This window comes from Chiloscyllium plagiosum, unplaced genomic scaffold (assembly GCF_037043375.1).
Source record: "Chiloscyllium plagiosum isolate Xiang-an unplaced genomic scaffold, Cpla_swu_hap1 HiC_scaffold_17, whole genome shotgun sequence".
Lineage (NCBI taxonomy): Eukaryota > Metazoa > Chordata > Chondrichthyes > Orectolobiformes > Hemiscylliidae > Chiloscyllium > Chiloscyllium plagiosum.
The window spans coordinates 58,642,329-58,654,466 of NW_028270155.1; the positions used below are offsets into that span (position 1 = coordinate 58,642,329).

At 41.1% G+C, this 12,138-nt stretch overlaps 1 protein-coding gene across 4 annotated transcripts in view; it reads right to left on the reverse strand.

Annotated features, from left to right (window-relative positions):
• The window catches only part of LOC122558489 (protein-glutamine gamma-glutamyltransferase 2), a 35,348-nt gene extending 24,155 nt beyond the window's left edge, over positions 1 to 11,193 (reverse strand). For all 4 annotated transcript variants that reach the window (XM_087995960.1, XM_087995961.1, XM_043707130.2 and 1 more), the window contains exons 1-6: positions 11,035 to 11,193; positions 10,660 to 10,839; positions 8,734 to 8,976; positions 4,213 to 4,331; positions 3,982 to 4,110; positions 741 to 918 (exon numbers count right to left, since the gene is read on the reverse strand). In XM_087995960.1, the coding sequence (XP_087852086.1) occupies positions 741 to 918; positions 3,982 to 4,110; positions 4,213 to 4,331; positions 8,734 to 8,976; positions 10,660 to 10,839; positions 11,035 to 11,047 (862 nt within the window). In that variant the 5' untranslated portion in view covers positions 11,048 to 11,193. The remainder of the gene's footprint in view (positions 1 to 740; positions 919 to 3,981; positions 4,111 to 4,212; positions 4,332 to 8,733; positions 8,977 to 10,659; positions 10,840 to 11,034) is intronic.
• Positions 11,194 to 12,138: the final 945 nt, after the last annotated feature.

Below are 12,138 nucleotides of genomic sequence, written 5' to 3' on the forward strand. Positions count from 1 at the left end.
TACAGGTTTGTCTCAACAAGAGTGGAATTAAGGAAGGGAAGAAATAAGCCAAGGATGTGACCCTATATTGGTATTCCTGGGCAGAAATTTACATTGAGTGTTGGGCTTGTCTGCCCGATGTCATGTAGCACTGGGGGCACATTAAATTAGTGCCTCTCAGTGGCAGGAAGTCCACTGGGGTTATATCCAGTGTAATTGCCAAACAGTACCAGATCTCCATAGTGGCCATTGCTGGGACTGCAGGTAAATCCATGAGTGATTAATCAGGTCCCTGACCCAAGTAGTTTGGAGGTATAGGGCATTGAGGGTTTTGCTGCCTTTGAGAGGGCCTGTCAACATGGATTTGAACATTTGTCTCGGTAGGAAGGCAAAGGGTTACTGTTTTCTGGGGCTGTGTCTCCAGAGGGCAAGTGGAACCCTCCAAAGATGAGACTCCACCTTCCCTCTATCCTTTTTGAAAACTTTTGTAAAAGCGGATTGCCCAGTCCCATTCACCTGTCCAGGCCAATTTTGTATGGACAGTGTAACATTCGGGTTAACAGAGTTTCTTTTTCAAAAGGTACTCAAATGACCCTTAATTACAGATTGATGGTGCCACCTGCCCAGCCCTTTATTATGTTGGAGAGCTTTGAGTGGGGGGGGGGGGGTAAGGTGGGGTGGATAACCATGAAGCGTCTTCCAGAGAGAGAAAGATCCGAGGCTGCTTCACAAAGATGTGTGGAAACCTCACAGGGTCTTACCTGTGCAAGCTACAGCAGCAAAGACCCAGCACTGCCCATATCGGACTTTCTCAGCTCCAGAACCACTCCACTGGCGCAAAATTTGGAGACTCCCAGTCCATCGGGTCGGGGCAATCCCGTCAGCATAATTACCATCCCATCTTCCCAAAAGCACACCTTTATCATCATTCGCATTCACCTTGGAGGGAGAAAATGAAATAACTAGTTGTCTCTTCAGTAATAAAATGAACAAATATGCACACCATCTTCTGACAAAGAAAGGGTCTCTAAATGAAGGCGGGGCTTTATTAAGCAGATTTAATGTACAAACCATTCTGACGCAGAGGTAGTTTTAATAAAAGGAATCAGTTGTAGATTACATTTTATATTTTATTGACTTTAAGAATAGTGTGGTGCATTTTATCCATTAACAAGAAAGAGTTAAACTTGCTTACCCAGTACTGGGTACTATCTGAGGCCATCTTCTGATGTCGCCAGCCAGTCTCAGATTGTGTACAATGTGAAATACATGCCAAATATTAGCCAGACCATTTGGGAATCATTAAAAGAAACCTTTTATACTTAAACAGCTTGGATTCCCTCTTTCCAACAAATTTTCATGGTGGTTGATGAATAGGAATAGGTTGTAAATTCTAGGATTAAATAAAACAATCCTTACCTTATTTACAGCTGATCTTGCACGTAGTTGACTGGCTACCTGGCTCGTCATTGGTACAAATAAGAGACAAACAAATCTCTGTGCGTTGTTTTTAATGAGTTATTTCATCTGTACTTTAAATTTAATGTTGTAAACAGGGTTAAAAGGAGTACACATTTTAGAGGAAGCCATCGGGTCAAAACCACAGACAAAACTATGCTTTCATTAGCTTCAAAAACAAGAATTATTAGGTTCACAATGATCCTATGCTACTGAATGGTGAGCCTATATTAACAATATTACGGTTGCATTTCAGCCATGCCACTAGGAAATGGTGACCATGGTGAAAAGGTACATTATAATGGGGATAAGGGAAAAAGTCCCACTTGAGGACTGAATGGCCAATGTCTAGGATTCAGTTAGTTTTCAATAATGGTTTTTTTTTTATTTGTTTAAAAAGCAACCTCTGCTCCATTGTAGTTATTTGCAATTTCTGACAGGCAGTCACAAGCCCCAGGTCAAAGGTAAGATCACGGGTCTATGTTTTCATGGTTGTTTTTAGGGCTCAAACTAATGTAAACGTAGGCTAATAAATGTAAAAATGCTTTAAGGTATGATGTATTAACTCAAAAACACAGCTATGTTTTAAAATGGTTTAAGTTTTGTAACTTTGACTATGTATGTATTTTAGTTTTACATGGTGTGCTGTTGAGTTTTCATTTGTTTCAGGCACGGACAGTTCGTGAGTTACAGGTGTTGCTAATTTCCAGAATTTTTCGATGCATTAATTGGAACATGTGGGATGATGTTAAGTAACTGGAAAAGGGGGGGTCACATATACAAGCAAGAAAATTCATACATTTCTACATTGGTAGCGTGTTAACTCTGTAAAGATTTGTGGAGTTGGCAAGCTTCGAGGGTTAAGCTGTTACTAAAGGGTTGATCTTATAAAGTGATTTTACATGTCAAAGAACAAATCAGGAGAAAGCAGGGAGTGTTATCGGTAAGATGACCATTAAAGATACCAGTACCAAATTGGGCATACAGTGTAGTGTTTAGCTAATCTGAGAATGATTATGCTCTGTTCATGCATTGGCAAACCAATTAAAGTTTACAATGTCTCTGATCATGCACAGAAGGTAGTGAATAGTAAAGGTTAGTCGGTGATTATCCTTCAGGGTTTGGTGCAGAAGAAGACTGAAGATAGAAGAAAACTTCTGTCAACAACAGATAACAAGAGGCACACGCCTAGTCAATAAGTGCCACATTCTGGTGTCCTGAAGTGGATCAACTGAAAAATCACAGATTCACTTAGGGAATTGTCTTTTGCATTTGTTATGATGAACTTAATAATTTCTGTGAAACCTTTGAAAACATATTTGCATCTGGAACATGTCTTGTAACTAATCAGGTAAACTTCTGGGTGGCTCAGCTAAATAGATTAAGTCTTTGAGGAGAAAGTGAGGTCTGCAGATGCTGGATTTATCAGAGCTGGAAATGTGTTGCAGGAAAAGCGCAGCAGGTCAGGCAGCATCCAGGGAACAGGAGAATCGACGTTTCGGGCATAAGCCCTTCCTGAAGAAGGGCTTATGCCCGAAACGTCGATTCTCCTGTTCCCTGGATGCTGCCTGACCTGCTGTGTCAAGAAGGGCTTATGCCCGAAACGTCGATTCTCCTGTTCCCTGGATGCTGCCTGACCTGCTGTGCTTTTCCTGCAACACATTTCCAGCTTAAATAGATTAAGTGTCAACTTATGACTTCTTCCAAGGTATGACGATTGGGAGAGATTCCTGAGCAGCCATGTGATGGAATAGAAATTGGTATCACTACCATCACTATCCATAACTCCAGGCTCCAACATGCATATAAAAGTGTAAAGTGTCACAGCAATGAGTGCGTTTTTGTGCGCATGTGCGTGTGTGTGTACATACACATGTGCTTCTTGGTTTGAATGTGCTAACACGTACAGGGACAAACATCGACCGCACCTGGAGAACCATCAACTCAATGAAAGACGCTCTTTGTTCTGCCCAAAATGTGTTGGTTTTCCAGAAGAAGGAGTTGACCTTGAACGTGTTTTGCAGACTGGCACGTTTCAAGGTCCAGGCCTACGTGCTGAGGGACGCACTAAAGCTTGGGGCAGCTGCTGCCAAGACACAGTGGGGAAAGACCACTATCTGAGGTCTTCCTGCTGAGGTTAATTCAAGATCTGTTCAGTTCATGGACCCTCCTTGTGCCTCAAATGCATATTTATATAGTCTTGTATATGTAAGAGAGGTTTTTGTTTGGATAGAGTCAAATTTCAGTGTTTGTTTGTTTCCTTGATATGCTATTGTACAGAACCAAATTAGGTTTGTGACTATGTATATATACACAAAGATATTTTTTATAAATAAAGTCTATTCTTGAAATACAAACAACTGTTTAAATGTGCTGTTTGGTTTGAATGAATCAGTGGGAGCCTATAGCAAAGGGTTTTCCCTGTACATCCATGGAGTAGATTGCAGGGCTATAATTCAGACCTTCCTTCAGGCAGAGAACTGAAGAAGAATTACTTCTTAAGGACATCTACATTAAAAAAAAATTAGACATCTCCAAACTCACCATAGCGGTCACTATTCTGCTGACATATACAGGATCATTTCTTCTTGCAACATCAGCCAATGAATCTTTAAGAGCAGAGAGACTGTTGTCCAAAATTTGAAAGCAAATATCAATGACATCTTTTTCAAACTGTGAACAAATGACAAAAGATGGAACTATATCTCGGAAGAACACACAAAAAATGCATAAGAAGTGGTAGATAGATTGTGGAAAATTAAGAGGAAATATTACTTGTCCAAAATTCCATGGTAATGTGTAGATGTTGGTATATGAGCCATGGTAGAGCAATCCATTCTCATTCAGAATATACTCCTGCAGCAAGTCTTCATCAGGCAGGTACACAGCATCCTCTGAGGGGATAGGCAACGTCAATTCCAAACAATGCCACATTCATCCTTTTAGCTCGACTTCATTTGCACTTTATTGTGCAAAACCACGTGTTAAAAGTAAGCTCACAGTTCAGCCTCCTTACTGCTCACTGCATTCGAGCACCTTCCAGCATTCAGCCAGCTCAATCACTTCTCTGTACGAGACACTTAAACCAAACACAGCATTCCTGAGCTGAATGGCAGAAACATAATAAGAATGTTTGGTTGAAGAATGGTCATCGACCTGAGACATTAACTCTATTTCATTTCTCTCTCCACAGATGTTCCAAGACCGCTGAGTGTTTACTGCATTCTCTACTCTTGCTGTAGGTTTCGAGAATTGAAGTATTTTGCTTTGACAATGAGTTCCCACTGTTATTAGCAGAATGAGCTGACAAGGGTACCTGTTGGGCGAAAGTGAGGAGTGCTGATGCTGGAGATCAGAATCAAGATTAGAGTGGTGCTGGAAAAGCACAGCAGGTCAGGCAGCATCCGAGGAGCAGGAAAATAGACGTTTCAGGCAGGAGTCCTTCATCAGGAAACCTGTTGGACCAGTACATTATTTACAAGAGCCTTACTCGTGTGTTGAAGTGAGAAATACACTTCATCTTGTCTCTGTAAATACTTTCTAATTTGTTCTGGCCTTACAAATCTATGTTCTCTATATATCGTCCCTCCTTCCCCAACATTACCAGTGATAGAGCCTTCAGTCATTTCAGTACACACACTCAAACTTCCTCCCTAAAATCTCTCAGTCAGGCTGTGCTTGTTGTCTCCCTAAATCAAAAGATTCCTTAAAACTGTCTCTTTTATCATGTTTTATAACTACTTCTGCTATTTACTACTTTCTACCCCAACAGAGACCCATCCTCCACTTTGTTAAGTACCTTGGCGGGGGTTTACCATTAGAAATGGGATAAACAATTATAATTTGCTGTTGTTGCAGTTACACAGAATGCGCTAACTTTTGTAAACGCTGCACATGTCCTTGTTTTAAGCTTAATAAAAGCTGACTGTTTGAAATAACCAATTCCTCTTCAGGTTAGTAATAGCTTATTACCACTGCACTCAACATTGTATACTTATATTATTGTATACTTAAATTTGTTGAATATTAAACAATGTCATCAAATTCCTTCCCTTATTCAGGGTGCTCATTTCTAGCACTGATGAAGTAAAGATTTTATCATCAACTAGAGTTGATGAAATTCGCAGGATCTATGCCTGAATGATTTGCTAAGTTGCCATTCTACTCTAGTAATGGTAACTATTTACCACTGACATAAACACATGATAAGGAAATGCAATGTGGCGTTAGTATCATCGAACTGGGCTTTAATGTCAAGGTTCACTGCAGACCTGGAGTATGAAATTGCCAACAGTCAGGAAACAGGGCTGTTAAGTTGCTAGCGGATATCGAGATATTTCTCACTCACAAACAGTAGACTATTCCACTGCTCTGTGTTGCATATATTCACTGTATTAAAGATAGTTAAGTGAAAACTAGGTCATAGTCTTGGCATAACTACAGTGTTCTTTATCTAAATGAAATGTTTAGAATTACCTTTTTTAGGAGAGCTGCAATATATGAAAGAGTGTGCTGTGCAAGTTTGATTGTGGGTATTTTTAGAATTTGGTATATATCGTGCAGACACTAAAGCTCTGTCTTATGGCGTACATGTGATTACCAGGACCATTTAACAGCACACAGTGAACACTACACTTAGATTCTCTGAAGGTACACACATAGGTGCCAAATAACTTAATTGCATAATTCTTCTTTCAGTGTTTTCATCAGTGAAGCAAATAACAAAATACTCTTATGCCGTTCTACAAAAACTAAATGCGCCTGCAAAATTTATGTTCACACAGCAGTAGCAGCTACTCCTTATAGAAAAGTAATAATGTTTACAAATCTTATTTAGCAGGGTAGGCTCAAAGAGTTGGGGCTCAGCATTTTAATGAAGCATTCATTTAGGAATGTGTTTGTGCAGTCTTTTTTAAATTGACCAGGCAAAACTCCAAAGCTGAGGTGATGTAATAAATGTCAGAACTGATACTCCATAGGGTTGACCTACAGCACAAAATGTTTTGGATGGATTTTGAACAGGAATTTCGGTATAGTGAAATAACATTTTGTCTTATAGATGTTATCTTTTTCAGATTTCCATCACTGCTGGATTGAGAAATAATACAGCCGAGAGAATTTAGGAAAACAATCATTTATATGATCTGTTTGGATGCTTGTGTGGTTAATGGATGAAAGCTTTGAAAAAAATGGACCAGGGAACTGATTGTATAATTGTCTGGTTGCCCATTTCTCAGTAACACTTCTTACTACTTCCAATTATATCATATTTAATCATAGATTGGTAATTGATAACTTGATAAGTAGTTCTGAGAGTCAATTATCATTTTGCCTGTAGAGCTTTATCACCTAGCCCACAATGCCCACATTCCTCAACTGTGGAATTAAAAAAAAACACTTGGAAGCATCGTCACTCCATAAACACAAGCTTAGCAAAGGTTTAAATAATGTAATGGTTTCCTTTTTTTCTCATTGATGAACTCTCTCATTTGGAGGCTGTACCTTCTGTTATTGCTCCTAGGTTTGTTATACGGGTTTGTATGAATCTGCTTCACTGAGCCTCAGCTATAAATCATTGTTTTACCCAATGATCCATCTCTCCGTCTCTCTCTCTCTCTCAACCAGGTTGTTGGTTCAAGCCCTACTTAAGATTTAAGCACATCAACTACACTGAAAGTTTATTGTCAACAGGGCTATCTCTCAAAGATCCTGATTACCATCATTACCAAATGGATTACCTGATCATTGCCCATTGTGGCATTTTGCTACACACAAGCTGGTTTCGTTGGTTACTTCTAAAACAGTGACTATATCGGAGAGCATCACATTGATTGTGAAATGCTTTGGCCATGTGAAAAGTCAAAATACATTTTCTTTTACTATTCACAATATCATTCCTAGAGGAAAGGGATATTTTATAAGCACAAATTTTTTAACATTCCGTTTTACTGGAACTGCTTCTCTCAAAGACAGCACAGACACAGACGCTGAATGGAGCTGAACTGTGTGTTCTTCTATTTCAAATCACCCCCAATACTTTGATATCATCTCCAACAGCCTTTCTTTTGTATTGAGAACTTTCTAGTTAAATATTGCCACTCCTTCCCTATTGTTGAGTTAAAATCCTGGAACTCCCTACCTGCATAGTGGGCTGTGCCTACACCACCTGGATTGCAGTGGTTCAAGAGGACAGCTCACAAACACCTTTTCCAGGGCAATTAGGGATTTGCAATAAAGCAGCCACAACCACATCCCTTGACTGAATAAAAAAACAACAAAGTCAGAGATTTTCAAAGAGGGATAGAATTTCTAGGTTTATTTTCATTTAGAGAAAGTACTATTCTATACTGTAAGAGCAATGATTTGAGGGTACTGCGCCTTTCCTTTGCCTGGTTAACATGGTCTTTGACAAATTAAGTTCAGTCTTCTTGGGTGGGTGTTTGGAGAAATCCATGAGAATATATTGACATGAAAAGTCATTTCCTCATTGCACGTTATGAACCAGGCCAGATCTCCTCAAAACATTTCAAGAAATTAGGCCGGACCCTAACTTGGCTAGTTGTTTTAAGCAGGTGTATAGTGGATATTCCAGGAGCAATGCAGCTGGTTAAACAACTTTGTTTTAAACAAGACAGAATTTATTTGCAAGATTACCAAATGAAACACAAACAACAGAGAACAGAATACAGAATAACTTAACCTATCCAAGAACCCAACGGATTATCCCAATTTAGTGATGCTGTTCCAAATTCCTATAACAATCCCCACAAACACCCGTTGGCAGAACGCAGGTAAAATCAAACACAGGGTCTTACAGGAGAGTTGTCAGAGAGAGGGAGGATCAGCATGGACCTGCTCCTTTGAGACCAGCAGATTCACAAGTGACTGAATGTTTTCAATGAACAGTCAGACTGCTAAAACCAACCCAAACCAAACCAAACCAAACGAGAGAAGAGCTGAGCTGGGAGAACTGGCCACTCCTCTTTCACTGTACAAGTGTTTTTCAAAAAAACTTAAAAGAAACTCAATAGCTAAACCCAGATTTTTTAGAATCCTGTTTTTACAACCTCTCTTAAATAAAAAGGCATGAACAGCATAGCTTTGTTAAAGGAGCCGTATCATCCGCATCTCAGAAAGTTTCAATGTATTTGAAGTTGCTTTAGAAGGGAAAATTAAACTGGTACATAATTAAAACACAGCTTGTACATTTAGCACAGGAGTATTCCTTAGGAGATACATGTTGCCATTAAAAATATATCTATTAAAAGATGCATGTCCTCTCAGCCATTTATTTACCTTGACACCAGGGGTTGAAGAGTAGGTGAAAATCTCCTGCTGTGATCTGTTGAATGGATGCACCTCCACTCGGGTAAAGGACCAGGTAGATTTGATAGTGGCCAGTGTAGGCATTTGGTGGACTCTGAACAGCCAGGTGAACATATCCTGGAGTGGCCTCGAGACAGAATGTCCATTTGCCCCTCTTCAGCTTAGAGTGCAGCACTTGAATTCGAGTCCCATCTGCTTCTGATGGGGCAGGCCCTGTATTGATGGTTACATATCTTAACCGAAGCACACTTCCAACCTAATCACCTCCCTCAGAAAATAGAACGGGAGGGAACAATGAATACTGAACCTTAATCCAACCCAGATATTCAAGAGTCGACCCAAATAACCATTCCAAACTAATTCAAGATTCACTTTAAAAATAGGGCACACGTGTATTTTGACTTGAAAACAACAAATGCTGGAGATCACAGTGGGTTAAAAATCTTCATTGGAGGAGAAAGTGAGGACTGCAGATGCTGGAGATCGGAGCTGAAAATGTGTTGCTGGAAAAACGCAGCAGGTCAGGCATCATCCAAGGAATAGGTGACTCGACGTTTCGGGCATAAGCCCTTCTTCAGGATTCCTGAAGAAGGGCTTATGCCCGAAACGTCGATTCTCCTGTTCCTTGGATGCTGCCTGACCTGCTGCGCTTTTCCAGCAACACATTTTCAGCTTCATTGGAGAGAGACCAAGCTAACGTTTCAAGTCTAGATGACTCTTCATCAGACCTGAACTGAAATGTGGGAGGGTTTATACTATAGTTTGGGGCAGGGTGGTGGGATGTGGAGTGCTGGAGAAGAAAGAATGTTGATAGTTCAGATTAAATGATCGGAATGTGAGAATGGCAGAACAATAGTGTGTCTGACTGCCAAACTGGGAAGAACAGACTGTTCCATTGGAATGGGGGTAAGGGGAGAGAGGACATGGAGACAGACAATATAACAAGTAACGCTAAAAGAAAGGGATGGATTGGGAGTGGGTTCACAATTTGAAAGTGTTGAACTCAATATTAAGTCCAGAAGGCTGCGAAGTGCCTGTTCTGAAGGTGACATGTTGGTTCTCTAGTGTGTGCCGTGATTCATTGGAGCATCATAGCATGCCGAGGGGACAGTGGGCATGCAAGCTGGACTCTGTGTTAAAATGACTGGCTACAGGAATGTCTGAGTCCTACTTGCATACAGACCAGAGGTTTTCTGCAAAGTGGTCACCCAGTCTGCGTTTGGTTTCTCCAATGTAGAGGTAAAAACAATGATTGCAGATGCTGGAAAACAGATTCTAGATTAGAGTGGTGCTGGAAACGCACAGCAGTTCAGGCAGCATCTGAGGAGCAGGAAAATCAACGTTTCAGGCAAACTTCTATTCCTGATGAAGGTCTTTTGCCTGAAATGTCGATTTTCCTGCTCCTCCGATGCTGCCTGAACTGCTGTGCGTTTCCAGCACCACTCTAATCTCCAATGTAGAGTAGGCCACATTGGGTGCAGAGAATACAATAGATAAGATTGGAGGAGGTAAAGGTGAAATGCTGCTTCACCTAGAAAGACTGTTTAGGCCCTTAGATGGTGAGCAGGGAGGTGATGAAGGGGCAGGTGTTGCACCTTCCGTGGTTACACGGGAAGGTGGCCGAGGGAAGGGAGGTTGGTGTTAATGGTTGACGAATGGACTAGGGTGACCCAGAGGGAACCATTCCTGTGAAATGCAGATGGGGGAAGTGAGGGGAAGATGTGTATGGTGATGGCGTTCTGCTGGAGTTGTCTGAAATGGCAGTGAATGATCCTTTGAATGTGGAGGCTGGTAGGATGAAAAGTGAAGACAAGCTTGAAACCGAAAGCGGGATGTGTGCTGTTCTGGCGGAGTTTTAAACCGAGCGAGTCCGGACGAGTTAACCTCAGCACAAACCTGTGTGTACAAACATTGCCAGCTGGTCTTCACCCTCCAGGTATGCCCGCTCTCTAAACTCCACACGTAGGCGGAATTCCTGTCCCCTCCGGACCAGGAGCCTGTCCTTCTCAATCTCGATGGTGTGATGCTCGGTGTTGTTGGTCTCACACTGCAAGTCCACCGCCCCCAAGTATATGTCTGCAATCGGAAAATAGCCAATGCTTTCAGTTATATCTAGTTACAGGCATGTGGACATTGCCACCCCATGTAAGTCTTATTCTTTGCTTTAGAAAGAATTGTTGCCAATTTTAAATCAACGATTATTAAATCGATTTACAAATGATATATTTAGGCACATTTAATTTTATTCTATGCGTGGTAATTAAGTCTTACCGTTTGTTGCCATATTTAAGCTGCCTTCACTGTACAGAAACGAAGGTCTGCTCTTGCTGTTAGTGTCTGCTTTTCGCGTGGCAAATCGCTATATATTGATGTCCACTAACATCATATGTTCAATCTCCATGCGTTAAACTTGGATCTCCAGTTCCAACATCGTCAGAATATATATCCATCAGTTCCACTGGTACCAAGGGAGCTGCAGCAAACACGAACTACCTGATTGGCTAATACAGGAATTCCCACAGGAACAAGAAAAAAGCCCAGGCAATTTCACTCCTCCCCAGCTCCATTCAAAGTCAACACTGGGAGCCAGTGACGTTAGGATAAAGCAGCATGCAGAATGATAGCATTGAGCTACACACACAGACACAGAGGAGTGTTGATGGACTGGGGGGATGTTTACACTCCAGCTATGCTAGGAAACTGACTGAACCACTCTTCCACTTACTATAGGAATAGCTGCACTGTGCTCTACAGGCTGTCCCCCTGGCCATACAAACGTGAACTGCCCCCGCAGGACCATCAACTTGATGAAAGATGCCCTTTGAAGTGCCCGAAACTTGGCCTTCCAGTGTGAAGAGTTGACTTCAGCCTGGCACATTCCAAGGTCCCGCATGCTGAGGGAATAAAATACTAAAACTTGGGATAGCTGCCACCAAGGCACAGTGGGGAAAGACCACTGTCTGAGGTCTTTCAGCCTAAGTATAAAGAGGGTCCATTCAGTGGTCAGATTCTCTCACTGTCTCAAAATAAAAAGTTTCCTGCATAAGTTGAAAATGTCTTTGGTTTTACAACTGCAGAGAAGCTGTGAGAAATGTATTGCTTTTTTCTCTCAAAGATTGTATAGAATTGATTTAGAACTTTGAAATGTACTTGTAGGTGATTTTTAAAAATTATATATTTTGACAATGGAAAAACACTCACCCTCACCTGAAAGCAGACATTGCCAGATGGAAAAAGAGATTAACTCCTTATCCTGACACATTATCCATTAAATCACATAGGATTCACACTGAGCCAAGAGAAAATAAACGTCAGCTTCACATTGGGCAACATTTCAACTGTGGTCAACAAATCTCCCCAGTGGATGGTGTTGTT